The following is a 16,189-nucleotide window of genomic DNA, read 5'->3' as shown; positions in this document are numbered from 1 at the left end:
ATTCCAACTCAGTAACTAAGGCCAACATGTTCTTTAGCGTCTTTGAGTCTGGTTCGTTATCTGTAAACCCAAATCCTACCAGACTAACAGAGATAATGTTTGTAAAGCGTTTATCAAATTGCCCGGCGCCGCTAGCACTTTTGCTGATGGAAAAGCCACAGCAGGATTAGCTTGGGAGGAAGCCCTGGACGGAGGTCAGCTGATTCTCCAAGCGAGCTGCCTCCTTCTGATTCTCAAAGACCAATCTAAGCTCTCCCAGGTGATTCCGCAGGCCTAGAGGGATGACCTGCATCCAACGGATGCACGGTCCCTTTAAGAGCCTCACTCCCGCCGCTGCCAGATTCCCAGCTTCGCCTAGGCGAAGGCGGAACCGGAAGTTATGGGGGACGCGCCGGTCCCCAGCATGGCGGGTTCTCGGCCGTCCGGGCCGGTTGCTTCCGAGACTACTGCTGCTCGGCTCCTGGCTGTCCTGTGGGTCGTGTCAGTAACCACGGGACCTTGGGGAGCTGCCGCCGGCGGTGACGAAGAGTCACTTAAGTGCGAGGACCTCAAAGTGGGACAATATCCTCTGTGAGGAGCCCCCCCCGTGGGGCGAGGTAGATTCGGGGTCGAGAGTGGGTCGCGGCTCTCAACATGGGCTAAGGTTTTACTGAAAGGAAAGGTGACCTGTGTCCTTTAATGACCGAGGGACCCCAGGCGGTGAAGAGAGTTGTGGGGCTGGGACGGACAGAGGCTATCCTGTGTGATTTCCTTGGGATTTTACTGATCGTTGACGCTTCCTCTTGTGATCCCCCTTTCTTTTTTAAAAATTCATTTTTTTAACCGGTGGGTTTATCTGTTCAAACACGTAGATACTGAAGTATGTTAGGCCATGTTTGTAAGCATTGGAATTAAGTTAAAAGGTTGATGGACCCTACCCTGGAAATTTGCCGACTTCGGGGAAGACAAGTACAGTAATTAATAACGATATAGCCAATGTATGTTGCCCATTTATCGTTAACTTTACATTTATTCCTTATGCTATCTCGACCTACATGAGATCCCAGACTGCAAGGGGGCAAATTCCTGCCCCACTTTGTAACCGTGGACAAATTATTTGAACTCTGTTTTATCATGAGTAAAAATATGTAACAGTGCTACCAACTTAAAGGTCTGTTGTGATAAATTAGTACAGGTAAGTCACTTAGAACAATGCCTGGCACATAGTAGGGGCTATATGTGTTAGCTGTTTGTTTACTGATGAGAAAACTGAGGCTGGAGGAGTTAAGTAGATCTGTTCATTGCAGCAGCTCTGATAAAGGGAGGAGGATATAAAATGGGAGTTACATTCAAATTAAAATAGGTACTTTTGTACAAAATTAGACAGTTTCATACAAATTGTAGAACAGAAAAATTAATAGAAGCCGGAGATATAAGAAAGATTCTATGAGAGGAAATCTTAAAATTAAGAAAATTCGATATTTTTAGGAGTTGAGGAGAGGCCGCCATTATTAAATTTTTACAGAATAGCTCTAATTTGCTGATTACCATTAAGCTAGGAGTTTGAGAATCACTGACCTAGCAAGTTGAGTCCCTTTCTTGGCAAAATGTCAAGGTGATTCTTTATAATAAAATAATTGAGCAGTATGAAGAGTTGTGCTTTTTGAAACTTAGAAGTGCCTGACATACAAGATGATGTTAACTGGAAAATGTTTTTCCTGGCATAAAGATGAGATTTCCAATAGTGATTCAGAAACCCTAAAGAGGTGTCAGACTCTGTCTCCAGAGACATCCTGTGAGTACCTTACTTATCTCATATTAGTGTCAATAAAATATTTAGGAAACAGAGCCCCGACCCCAAGTGTTGTGAACATCTGTGGGAAGATAATTATTATATCCATTTAGAAAAGGTTAAAATCCTGTTGGGGAGACCATGTAGACCCACGTAAAACAACCGTCTTCCTCGCAGTCTGATGGAAAGCACCCTTGGCTTGGAATCAGGAAATCTGATTTTACTACCTATCACTCATACCACTTTGGATAAATCACTCAAACTTTGAGCATCAGTTTGCTTCAGTGATGTGGGGATAATAGTAGCTACATCACAGGGTTATTTGTGTTACATGAAATTATGTATATGGTAGTACTTGGGGCCTGTGAATAATTTCAGTCAGATATCTGGAAACTGATTTTTTTACCTGAAGTTCTCTAATAATAATTTGGTAAAGATTTTTATTTTCATTTTTTTGTGTGTGCTTTGTGCTTAAACCCTGACTGAAGTTCTATAAGCATAGCACCCTCTGCTAGAGTTTTTAATACAATTTTCCTGAAATAAGTTAATATTCAGGTATTATTTAGTGACACTAAAAGTATACCTGTGCTTGTTGACTTGGATAAACTAACAGCCTCTTCTCACATGTGAATATAAGCATAAATATATAAGATGACATGTTAAAGACAAGATGATAATGTTTTGTATTGGAATGTAGTTCATATTTCCTTAACTTTTCTACATATATTTGTAAAGATCCAAAAATAAATGATGCTACACAAGAACCAGTTAACTGTACAAACTACACAGCTCATGGTAAGACTTGCAGAAACATGTTTTTTTAAATAATTTTTAAAACATTATTTCATAGATGAATGTGTGATGGCTAACAGTAATTAATAAATGTGTTTTTTCTTGATTTACAACATTATTATTATTCAGTTTCCAGAACAACTTAATATTGGAGAACTGGCTAGGGGTTGTTAATATTTAATTTAAAAAATAATCTTATTCTATTAATTATATAAACTGAGAAGTTTTTAATTTTCATTCATTTTTTTAAAAAACCTTTAGGGGCTTCCCTGGTGGCGCAGTGGTTGAGAGTCCGCCTGCCGATGCAGGGGACACGGGTTCGTGCCCCGGTCCGGGAGGATCCCACATGCCATGGAGCCGCTAGGCCCGTGAGCCATGGCCGCTGGGCCTGCGCGTGTGCTCCGCAATGGGAGAGGCCACAACAGTGAGAGGCCCGCGTACCACACACACACACACAAAAAAAAACCTTTACAATAATTTATATAGCTTTCTTGTTGCCCTTTATTTATCAAGTTATGTTTTACAAAGATGCTTCTTTAGGCTTTTAATTACTCAAAGAGAACTAGAAATGAGACTTTTAGTCCAATAAGCTACAGTGAGGAGCTATATCACCCATATCATGCACTTGTAAAATATACTTAGGTACATCCTAAGTGTGAAAACAATACGGTAAGGATTTGAAGTGTGCATCAATATTTTCTTAGACGTTTTGGTAATGGATAACACCCTCAACCTAATGATTTGGGGGAGCTTCTGTTATTCCAAAAAATACATAATGCTAGATAAAAATTAGTAAGTTGTTTAGCCTTCTAAAGGGTTATATGTTGAAAAGGAGGCAGATAGATGTATGTTGGAGCTATTTGGATTTGGCATTCTTATTTGACATGGTACATAATGATGGTCAATACCTAGTATTATTTTGAGAAAAGAACACCTACTGAATATATACTGATTGTTTTATTGTTTAGACAGGAAATAAGGCAATAATTGATGTTTTCTTTATAAATGAAAGCTACTAAACAGATTCATTTTGGAAATCAGATGAAAGGGATTTTTTTAACTGCAAAAAATTTTGTTTTTCAAAAGTATCTTATAGTCAAATAACTGACCTCTTGATTATGAGTTTGTATATATTTTTAAAAGATCTCCCTACTCTTTTTTATCCCTTTATATTTTGACACACTGTTAGCCCCATTCTAGTCAGCAGAGATATTTGAAAATAAATTGTGTTAAACTTTTATAACAGACATTTTGCTACTATTCTGGAGTAATGAAATTTTATCATATAAACAGTAATAGGTTATATATATATATGTTTTTATAGTAAATATTGCTCAATATGTGTACATTTATTTAATTTAGATGTGTTAGACTTAAAGGAACTTTGCACGGAATCCCCTTCTTTTTAAATTGCTTTATAAGTATATTCTGATTTGCCTGTGTTACAGTTCAGTCTTATATTGTGCTCTCAGAATACAGAGAATAGTGTTAACACACATAAGGAACAATGAGCTTTCAGATATTCAACCACGTATATGAAATATGTTGGAAATCTGTGAATACTGTTGTGACTGAGGTCACTTTAAACTAGGAATCAGGCAGCCAGCCATCTCAAAAAAGCCTTTTCTAGTCTGCAGAATTCTTTGTACGTATGAGGATTTTGAAGGAAACTATACAACTAAGAAGAATAGTTTCTGACCAAAAAGAGCTCTGCCCTCCAGTTAGGTGTCTCTTTTGTAAAATAAGTTTGAATCCACTTAAGTAATTATTGCTAAATAAGTTTATAAACAACTACAAAATCAAATGATCAGACTGCTAGGAAGTATAAAAGGACTTGGAGGTGTTATGGTCACGTCGTGACCTGTCAGGTAAGTTATCATAGATGATGTAAGTGGAGAGCTGCAGAAAAATAAAAGGAAGACTTTCTATATACAGGAATGGTATGGTTATTCATTTGGAGAGAATAAACCATAAGTGCCTAACAATCTGGAAACACATATAAAATGTTAAAAATTAATAAATAAATGACTTTAGATTATTATTATGACTTTAAAAAGAAAATAAAGTTTCTGAGACAAATATGAGTTACAGGGCTTCTGCATGTGGATTATAATTTATGCATGACCCAGAAGTGTTCAGCCAAGATCTGCGATAGGTTCTACCAGCCCAGCCCTCATGAGGCTATGTCTGTCCACAGGATGCTTTTTTTAATTGTCCTTTTTAGAACATGCAAGACGAGTGGATTGGCTGTGGTGAGTCATTTCTGAGTGCTGATCAGAGAGGACATCAAAATGACCCTTGAAACATGCTTTTTGGTCCTGACGTAGGAATATATTAGAGTTGTGAAAAGTGTGATCTCTCTCGTTTCTGTAGCCAAAATTTTTCTTCTGTTTTCTTGAGTATATGAAGGACTATTGCAGAATTCTCAAACTAAGTTTAATTTTCTTGAACTATACTTTTTAGTAAGGAATGAGTGGGTGGAATGTTTTACAGAGAGGGGAGTTTGGAGGTAGAGAGTAAGAATTGGGACCAAAGGCAAAGGAGATTCAACTATGACAATTAACTGTGTGGTCTTAAAATGGTTACCAGTTAGCCCAACCAGTTAACACGCATCTTTATTTATTGAGAAATTATTTGTAATAGTTGAATAATTAAATTAAAATAATTAAATGGATCAAAACAACTAACTGAACATTTGTATTATAAACTATTATTGAGAAATTTATTTATTGAGAAGTTATTATATGCAGGCTTCTTCTAAATGGTATAGATGATACATAAAAGAAGACAATCTCTGCCCTCAAGGAGTGTTCTGTCTAGAACATATATATACATAAAGACATATATAAGCAAGTGTTTTTAATTTTCTGATTAGTGAAATACAAAAGTATTTAAACTCCATTTCCAGAAATTTTGCTCTGGTCCTTTGGCAGAAGGTCTTTTTTATTAAGATGTTATTGAAATATATTTACAGAAAAGTACACTTAAATATAATTCAGATAAACTGTCACAAACTGAACACACCTGTGAATGCTTCCAGATTAAGAAACAACCTTATCAACATGCTATGACTCTGCCCCATGCTCTCTTACAGCCATTACCCTGCCTTAATGATAATTATTATCCTAACTTCTAATAGCATAAATTAGTTATGCAAAGAGTGTGTTATTTTTAAACTTTTTATTTGGAGATAATTTCAAGCTTACAGAAAAATTGCAAGAATAGTACAAAGAACACCCATACACCCTCTCCCCAGATTCACCCATTGTTAAACATTATCCTTCTGGCTTTATCATTGTGCACTCGTGCATGCTCTCTGTCTCTCTCTGAATTTGTGTATATATGTTTTGTCCATAAATATGTTTGTGTGTGTTTTCTAAGAATAGAGATATTCTCCTGACATAACCACAGTTCAGTTGTAAAACTTGAGTAAATTCAGTATTAATGCACATACTTTACCATCCACGTTCTGATTTTGTCAAATGACCCAAATAAAGCCTTTATAGCATTTTCCCCCAGTACAGAATCCCAAGATCAGGTTTTGCCTTTAGTTTTCCTTAACTTGGAATATTTCTACAGCTTTGTCTTTCATGATACTGACAAGTTTGAAGACTACAGTCCCCTTTATTTTAATAGAATGTTCCTCATTTGGGATTGTCTCATATTTCCTTACAACTAGATTTAGGTTCTGCATCCCAGGATGGAAAATTACATAAGTGATGGCGTGTCCTCTGCATCTCACAGCTGAGGGACATGATATCCATCTGCCTCTCATTGATGATGTTAGGTGTTGATCACTCAGACTTTTCAGTTAAATATTTTTTCCTTTGCAACTAATAAACAGTCTTTGGGGAGACTCATTTAGACCATGCAAATATCCTATCCCTCATCAAAAATTTCCCTTAAACTTAGCATCCATGATGATTCTAGCCCGAATCTTTTTTTTTTTTTTTTTGGCTGCGCCGCAAGGCATGCAGGATATTAGTTCCCGACCAGGAGTCGAACCCGTGCCCCCTACTGTGGAAGCACGGAGTTTTAACCACTGGACCGCCAAGGAAGTCCTCCGAATCATTTTTTACTGTGATAGTTGCAAAATGATGATTTTCCAACTCCAGCACTTCCAGAGGAGAGGTGTCTTTTAACACTAGAAATATGAAGATAGGGTTGGCTCTTACCAACTTTATCTTTTGCTTTCACCCGAATTCTAGATTGACACATTTAATTATCCGATCATTATGCAGTACAACCTGTTACAGAAATCATAAATAAAAGAGTCTGACCCTCTTATATGACAGATCAGAGTGCAGAGGCATGATGTTAACTGGAGTAGGGTCCCAAACCACCTCCTCTCTAGGTCAGTCCATTTTACTGTGATGAAACTTGATTGATTATTTTATTTCTAGTACAGCTATTTCGTATTTAAAAAACGGTGCTGCTTTTTATAATTGAGAAATAACAGTGTACCATGCTTAAATTGATGCCATCTAAATCCTAGACATTGAACAGAGCCAAACATTTTGCAAGAAAACTACAAATGGAATAGTTTTCAGGCTTCTGGCATGTTGCTTAATTTTGTCAACTAGTTAACATTTATTGGTAACTGGCTTCCTTAATCTCATCATATTGATTTATTTTTGCTTGTTCCTGATATCAGTGTAAGCATGGCATTATCATGGTGTAATGAAAAGAGTACTGATTAAAAGTGATGAGTTAGTCTAGGACTTTTGGAATATTACCTATTTATGACACTTCGGTGAGCTCATTTAATTTCTTGGAACCTCAGTTTTTCTGTTTGTAAAAGGAAAAAAAGAAAAAGCATATTACTAGTTCTGCCTACTTAATTGTTTTTTTAATAAATAAGGGTCGGGCTTCCCTGGTGGCACAGTGGTTAAGAGTCCGCCTGCCAATGCAGGGGACACAGGTTTGAGTCCTGGTTCAGGAAGATCCCACATGCCACGGAGCAGCTAAGTCCTTGTGCCACAACTACTGAGCCTGTGCTCTAGAGCCTGCAAGCCACAACTGCTAAGCCCACATACCACAATTTCTGAAGCCCGCACCCGCCTAGAGCCCGTGCACCACAACGAAGAGCAGACCCCGCTCGCCACAACTAGAGAAAGCCCGCGCACAGCAACGAAGACCCAACGCAGCCAGAAAGGGAGGGAGGGAGGGAAGGAAGGAAGGACTCCTTTAAAATAAATAAAATAAAATAAGGGTCAAATGAAATCATTATAAAATATGTAAAAATGAATAAACTCTAGGGTTGTAGGCATCTATTGAATAGATTGATTTCATTTCACAAAATCTATTAAATTTACAGCCATTCACATGTTATATTCATTCCTCGTGTCAGGTTCATTCTCTTAGTCTTCTCAGTGTTGAAGTTCTCTAATTTCCTAGAGTAAGGAAGTTGAACACTTTCTCTAGCCAAGCATCATGCTTTACATACCATATGCTTTTAATTCGTGTATAATAGCATTACAAGGGTCTTGTTCCCATTTCACAGATTACAAAACAAGGTTCAATGAGGTTTTGTAACTTGCCCAAAAGAACATACTAGTTAAGTGACAGAGTTTGGACTTAAGCACAGATTTATCCCATTCTAAAGTATTGCTTTCTGGAGTTTTCTATCAGTTGAAACAAATCGGATCAGTCTCAATGTTTCTCTTTAATATTTTCTCATGTTATCTCACTATACTGGAAGCGGCAGCTCATCCATCCTCATTAAAGTACATAATTTTCATCCCTTGAAATAATTAGCTCATACTTCTGTCAAACTTCTCTAGAATTATTGTAGCAATGTGGTTTCCCCTTCACTCTGGTACTTCCACTATTTGATTCTTTCCTGAGGTTCTAAGCCTAGAACGTTGGCCATTTTTCTCTCTGTTATCTGTCTCATTAAATACAAAGCACCTCATTGAATACAAATCATTTCTTATATTAGAAATGATACAATAGCATTGAAAACTAAAATTGCCAAAATATAGGAGTTTGAACAATTAATAGTATCCAACCAAAAAATAGGTATAATTTCTTAGTTTTTAATATTTATAATTTCTTAGTTTTTAATATTTTTATAAAGCATTTTTACAACTCACCTCTAAATGATCTTTCAGAATTTTGTACAGGAACCTGTAATCTCAAAAAATAGTACATTTCTGTTAGGCAAGGTGTATTGGACAATAACCTCAATGGGAATCATAGTGTTTTGTATTGCAGCTATCTCTTTAAGATCTGATTTTAGATAGTCTGCAGGAAGATCTAACAAGGCTATAAGGCAAGAAAGTGACAGCTTCAAACTGAGCAAGTACAAGGTAGTAATACATTTAGAGGAAAATTATCCAAAATTTAGTAATAGAATTCTGTTTTATTGCACAATTTTCCAATCCAGAACTTACTACTTTGAGGATTTGAAAAAACATTAAAGGTGTTATTTGAAGAAAAACTTGCGTCTATCTATAGATCTTCCTGCAGGTCACTTCTTTGTGGAGGTGGAGTGGTCCTCACCAAGGCAAAAAACTTTAATTTTTTAAACCAGACATTGCTTTGACTTATTTACATGCCTGATGCCTTTGTTCACCCCCAGGAGTACAAGTACTCCTGGGGGTGAACAAAGCTTTCCAAGAGGTAAACAGATACAGATGAATTAGTTTTCTAGGGCTGTTAGTAACAGTGTTACAAACTGGATGGCCTAAAACAGTAGATGTTTACTGTCTGTGGAGGCTAGAAGTCTGAAATCAAGGTGTTGGCAAGGCCATGTTCCCTCTCAAACTCTGGGTAGAATTTTTTTTTTTTTCTTGCGTTACGCGTGCCTCTCACTGTTGTGGCCTCTCCCGTTGCGGAGCACAGGCTCCAGACGCGCAGGCTCAACGGCCATGGCTCACGGGCCCAACCGCTCCGCGGCATGTGGGATCTTCCCGGGCCGGGACACGAACCCGTGTCCCCTGCATCGGCAGGCGGACTCTCAACCACTGCGCCACCAGGGAAGCCCTGGGTAGAGTTTTTTGTTTCCTCTTTCGAGCTGTTAGGGGTGGCTGGCAATCCTTGGCATTCCTCGGGTTGCAACCTAATCAATCCTAGTTTCTCTCTCTCTTTTTTTTTTTTTTTTTTTTTTTGGCCATGCTGTGTAGCTTGTGAGATCTTAGTTCCCGACCAGGGATTGAACCTGGGCCCTCGGCAGTGAAAGCCTCGAGTCCTAACCACTGGACCACCAGGGAATGCCCCACATTAGTCTAATCTCTGCTTCTGTCTTCACATTGCATTCTGCCTCTATGTCTTCACATCATATTCTCCCTGTGTATGTTCAATTTTCCCTTTTTTAAGGATACCAGTCTTACTGCATTAGGGCCCACCATAGTGACCTCATCTTAACTTGGTTAAATTTGCAAAGACTATTTCTAAGCAAGGTAACATTCTGAGGTACTGAGGGTTAGGACTTCAACATATCTTTTTGGGAGGGTACAATTCAGCCCACAGTGTGTCTTTAAAATAATCAATTTCCAGATCCTCAGTTTTTATATGTGTGTTTTTTCCTACAGTTGATGTAAAATTTCTGAATTTTAAAGAAGAGCCCTTTCATATTCTTGGTTGGATCATAATGGCTATCAAATTGCTGTGGTATTTAGATTCCATTTTAAAGAATGCTATAATATTTCAATACTAAGGGCAGTATTTACAGTATGCTGGAAATAATATTTTTCCCAACAATTTAAACCCATGGTGAAAAATTTTAGAAGTTAAAAATGTGTGAGGGAGTATATGGTTTTAAAAAGTTATTTTAGGGAGCGTGTGAGCCACATTATTTGAAGACCACTGATCTACAGCAGTTTTTCAACCTTAGTACTATTAATGTTTGGGACTAGATAATTCCTTATTGTGAGGAGGCTGTCTTGTGCATTGTAGGATGTTTAGGAGCATCCCTGACCTCTACCCACTAGATGCCAGTAGCAGCTTCCCAGTAGTGACAACCAGAAATGTTTCCAGACATTGCCAAATATCCCCTGGAAAGCAAAATTACTTTCCATCATTCCCTCATCATAGAGATAGAGCATACTGATCTCCTTTCAATTGGTAACATAGAATATATATTAGCATTTCAGACGTATGTTAATCTCGGTTTTGAGTTGTCTACTATATAGCTCCAGTCAAAAGCATGACCTAAGATGGCAGATTGAGAGATATGACTTAAGGGACATGATAATAATTCATTCACAAAAGTCAGTAAGTTTTATCCCTATATCAAGGCAGATGGCAAAACAACTACATATAAATCATGTGTTAACTTTTGCCCTATCTCTGTAGATCTTAACATAAGCTCTTGCTTATATCTGGAGTCAGTGTGAGAAATGGCTATGTGGAAAACCTCTGTTCTATAAAAGTTCTAATTGAGGACCTTCTCTATTACATCCTCTTACCCTTGTGTCATGAACCAAACCAAATTCCCACAGTGGTTTAGAGGTGAATTGGTATGCTTTCTTTCAGTTATATCACAGTAGCTCTGTAAAGCTTTTTGCCTTAACTACCAGGAACCTCTGAGCTAAATTTGTGGTCAGTGATACTGTCTTCCCTTAGTTGTTTCCCAGTATAATTATTTCTTCACTCTCCCTCTTCCTTTAATTTTATTACTTTTTTTCTTGTTTAAATGGTTCTCAGTTGTATTGAATCTATCTATGCCTTTTAGCATAAGTACCTCCTTGTGTTGGAAATGTAAATACATTAAATAAAGTTTATGGGATGGTATAGTTTGAACTATCAATAACACACAGAAGGGTGCAAAGTCATTATAGAGTTTTTTTCCTGGCCTCATTCTCTCAGTGTACTACTCTGGCATAAAAAAGGACAGTGACTTGTTGGAAATCTTAAGATAATTATAGACAGAAAATAAATACCATTTTTCTCTCATAATAAAACTCTGGAGTCTGTTTTTTTGTTTGTTTTAGACTATTAGACCAAGTTCTGTTTTCATTTTCTCAAAAAAAAAAACCCACTGTAATTATTGTTGCTAAACCTAGAGATAAGAATTTACTGAAACTAGCCTAAAAACATTAGTACCTTTTAGTCAGAAACAGTGAAGGAGGAAAAGGCACTATCATTTATTGAATGCCTACTAAATGCTGTGCCTTACACTAGGTATTTTGTATCACATTTAATCCCCACAATAGTCTTATTATGATCTTAGTGCTATTTTTATCTACAAGGAATCCAAGGTTCTGAAACAGGCAATGCACAGATAGGTCATTCTCATTCCAAAGTTCTAGCTCTTTTTTTAAAAAAATTAATTTATTTATTTATTTTTGTCTGCGTCGGGTCTTTGTTGCTGCGTATGGGCTTTTTCAGTTGCGGTGAGCGGGGGCTACTCTTCATTGCAATACGCAGGCTTCTCATTGCGGTGGCTTCTCTTGTTGCGGGGCATGGACTCTCAGCACACGGGCTACGGTAGTTGTGGCACGTGGGCCCAGCAGTTGTGGCTTGCAGGCTCTAGAGCACAGGCTCAGTAGTTGTGGCGCATGGGCTTAGTTGCTCTGTGGCATGTGGGATCTTCCCGGACCAGGGATTGAACCCGTGTCGCCTGCATTGGCAGGCGGATTCTTAACCACTGCACCACCAGGGAATTCCCCAGAGTTCTAGCTCTTTACATGATGTGCCATAAAGACTTCAGGACAGTGCCTGCCTAGCACATAGTAAGCTCTATAAGTGTTACTGCCTCGTATTATCATGTCATTTGGGTTATGAATAAAGATCAAAATTACTAAATGCTGAGATAATACACTACATCAAATCCTAGAAGGAATAGAGAAACAAAAAACATTCTATACATTTAGAATAAATGAAAGTAACTTATTTAGAGTAGATAAAGAGGAATCTTAGTTTATTGTAGCCATCATCTATAAGAACTTTATAAACTGAAAGTATAAAATCAGATTATGTTAAATTTAATGAATTACCTAATGAGATACCAACAGAAATTCGAGAAGTATTCTTTATCCTAGAGATGAAATAAAGGATAGTAATGTGTAATTCTTCCCTTGTTACCTTTGTCAGACGCAGGAGATTGAACTTGATGGGTCATGCATCTAACTCAGTGTGGCAATTGTTATGCTTTTGTGTTCAGACTACTCTATCATGTTATCTGTATCTTCTTTTTATTTTTTTTATTTTTTATTTTTTAATCTGTATCTTATCTTGTACATGAGTGTGTGTGTGTGTGTGTGTATATATTTATATATATATATATAAAATGTAGCTTTTCCTATCTAAAGTATATCATGTTATATTGGGAGGTGGTTTGTTTTAACATTATATTTTCTTGTGTGTATTGCTAGCCTTAGGAAAAAACATAATTACATACTTTTCCACAAGAAAAAAAATAATGGATTTTTGCTTTTTTCTGCCTTTAGTTCCATGTTTTCCAGCACCTAACATAACTTGTAAGGATTCTGGTGGCAATGAAACACATTTTACTGGAAATGAAATTGGTTTTCTCAAGCCCATATCTTGCCGAAATGTGTAAGTACCTACCTTACTGAAGCTAAATTTTCAGATTACTTGCCTATGTTGTATCTTGACTGAATGGAGTGAAGAGGAAAAGAGTTAATTTGTAAGAAGAATCCTGCACTAATATAATTTTTATCTTTTTGCTTTTGTCAGAAAATCTCTGTTTTAAGTGTGCATATTGTTATATAAATGCAGTTTACCAACCAAGTAAAGCTCAGTAGTTCACTATGTGGGATAAATGGAATGAATGGCTTCATGCCATGTCAGTTCGGCCAGTTTTTGCTACCAAATGGCTTATGAAAAAATTCTGTTTTCAAAATTTGGGGGCTTTCTCGAGTGCAAATAAGGGATTGTGTACCTATAGTATTAAAAGAATGCTAATTAGTAATCATTTGCATTTTGAAATTTGGTTTCATTATTTGTAATAGGTTTGGATGTTAAATGGTAATGTTAAACAGAATTCAAAAGTTAGTTTGGTATATTAAGACAAATGGTTTTATTTTGTTGGGAGTATTCTTTGTTTAAAGGACTTTTAAGTTTGCTATTTATTTTTGCTCCAGTAAAGCTAACAGTTTATTCCTATATTAATGCTTTGTCCTGAAAACATGATTTAATTTTACCCGTTTTTATTAATTGTTGGCATTATATTTTTACCTTTTACTGTACGTTGTTGCATTTTATGTGATGGCACCTATTTTGCAGTTATGTCAAAAAACAACCACTATTTGACTGTTTCTGCAAGTTCTATTAGAATTCTTAGAAATTACTATTAGAGTCTTTTTTTTTTTTTTTTTGACCCTACTTCACTGAGTTAATGAGGGGCTTTAGATTCTATCTTGCTGTGTAATCCAATCACTTTAAGCTTCTTGGGTTCCAAGATTGCTCATAAGTAAAGTAAAAAGTGTTAAAGGGAATTATTTCCAAAGTACTTAGATATGGTTTAGTCAGTTTTTAGATTTATAGATTGATGTTTCCAAATGACAAATAATTTGTTAAGTGTTGGTCCACGGTTATAATACAGCAACTAAGAAAATCATCCATTAAGAACAGCTAACCATTCAGGTTGGACGTTGCAGGTTCATATTACCTATAATGGTCACACCACAATGATCTGCCACTTAATTTCCAAATTAAGTCTGATTTTCCTTTTACTGTCTCTGAGTAGTTAGGCTCAATGCAACTGAGCTGTACTAATCATGCTCACAAGACATTGATTTCAATTGTGATAGGAAATATAACTATCAAGGAAACTAGATACTCCAAGTCTACTGGCCAACTTATTCCCCTCCTGTAGTAAAGTCTACAATTCCAAAACAGAATTTGCTTGATGAGCATTGAATCAGAACAAGGGGAGTTAGATTGATGGATAATTTTAATGATAAGTCACAAAAGTAACATAACCTGATATATCACTTTCCTTTATCAGGATATTCAGTACATGCCTGCCAAACAGCCAGCTGCTAGTTAGCTACTGAGTAAAGACTCACTGACAAATTCTTAATTCACTGAATGTCCCTTTTCCAGTTTACATATTTTCCTTCTCCTGTTGGCATATACTTTTATAATATTGATACTTGACTAGAACTCCATCTCAATATTGCAGATATAGCCATTCTATAATGTATTCTTCAGCAACTGAAGTCTAGTAACTATGTCTGATTGGTTACCGAGTCACACACCTATTTATACTGGCCATCTGCGTTAGTTGGAGCAGCCTGTTGTAACAAATGTCTTAAGAATTTCAGTGACTTAACACAGTAAATGTTATTTCTCACTCACATCATAGTCCAATTTGTGTTGCCTTGATGGTCTGGATGGGGTGAAGGGAGTGGTAGTTGCTCCATGCAGTCATGCGGGCTCTTGTGCTTTCATCTTGTAGCTTTGCTTCCTCTATTCCTTAGAGTCCTTTCCATTAAGCCAGCAGATGGAAAGTGGAGAAAGAACCCCTGCAGGAATGTTTTATTGGCCAGACATAAAATGATGGCATACATCACTTCTGTCCTCATTCCATTGGCCAAAACTAAGTGATGGCTGCACTTAAGTGCAAAGTTAGCTACAGTATACAAAGGCATATCTCAGAGATATCGTGAGTTTGGTTGCAGACCAGTGCAATAAAGCAAGTCACATGAATCATTTGGTTTCCCTGTGTACATAAAAGTTATGTTTATACTATATGTAGTCTGTTAAGTGTGCGATAGCATTGTGTCTAAGAAAACCATACCTTAATTTTAAAATAATGCTGTTGGAAAAATGGTGCCGATAGACTTGCTTGATGCAGGGTTGCCACAAACCTTCAACTTGTAAAAAATACAGTTTATCTGTAAAGTACAATAATGCAAAGCACACCAAACAAGGTCTGCCTGTAGTTTAGTTGTATGTCCATGAGAAAAAGAGAAATGATTTGGTAAACAATTAGACGAATCTCTTCTACACCACCAGTTTTTAGATTATCCTTTAGGATGGTTTATTTATGTAGGTAACTGCTTTTCTGATTTCATTCCCTTTACCAGCCAAGCTTTTTGAGAGGCTTGTTTCTATAATATTTATCTTTTATGAATTTTTCAGTCTAATGCAGTATGGCTTTTGGCCATACTGAAATTCGCCAGCCATCTTTGTTGCTATATCAAATGGGTATTTATAGTCCATATCTTAATCCTTCTACAGCATTTGGCATTCCCTTTTCTTAAAATACTTTCTTTCCTTGACTTCCAGTATAAAACACACTTCTATTTCTTTTGATTCCTATTCCTTTCCTTCTTCCTTAAATCTTGATATTCCTAAGATTATGTCCTTGGTCCTTTTCTCTGCTTCATTCATCCACCCCTTTGGTTTCTCTCACCATCTTTATATAAAGGTCCTTTCCTTCAAATCATTTCCTCCTTTGTATTAGTGAATGCAGCTGTTCTACCCAGTTTCTTAAGCAGAAACTTTTGGAGTCATTCTCCTATTCTCTCATTCCCCACATTTCTTCTGGCTGCTTCTGCCTTCTTAGTATTTCCCAAGTTTGTTTCCTTTTCTCTCCCACTGCTACTATCCAGTAGGTTATAGCTTGAGTTTCTACAAAGTCTCCCAATTTACCACAAAAAAAAAAAAAAAAAAAAAAAAAAAAGTCTCCCAATTTATTTCTCTACTTCT

At 36.8% G+C, this 16,189-nt stretch overlaps 1 protein-coding gene across 1 annotated transcript in view; it reads left to right on the top strand.

Annotated features, from left to right (window-relative positions):
- Window positions 1-379: 379 nt before the first annotated feature.
- Window positions 380-16,189, top strand: part of TM2D1 (TM2 domain containing 1) — a gene marked incomplete at its 5' end in the record, with an annotated part of 52,841 nt that continues 37,031 nt past the window's right edge. Inside the window, 3 exons of the mRNA XM_079698743.1 lie at window positions 380-570; window positions 2,469-2,566; window positions 12,958-13,066. Of these exons, the coding sequence (XP_079554869.1) occupies window positions 380-570; window positions 2,469-2,566; window positions 12,958-13,066 (398 nt within the window). The remainder of the gene's footprint in view (window positions 571-2,468; window positions 2,567-12,957; window positions 13,067-16,189) is intronic.

Source organism: Hyperoodon ampullatus (genome assembly GCF_949752795.1).
Source record: "Hyperoodon ampullatus genome assembly, chromosome: 2".
NCBI classification, from domain to species: domain Eukaryota; kingdom Metazoa; phylum Chordata; class Mammalia; order Artiodactyla; family Ziphiidae; genus Hyperoodon; species Hyperoodon ampullatus.
This window is presented reverse-complemented; position numbering and strand designations above follow the sequence as displayed.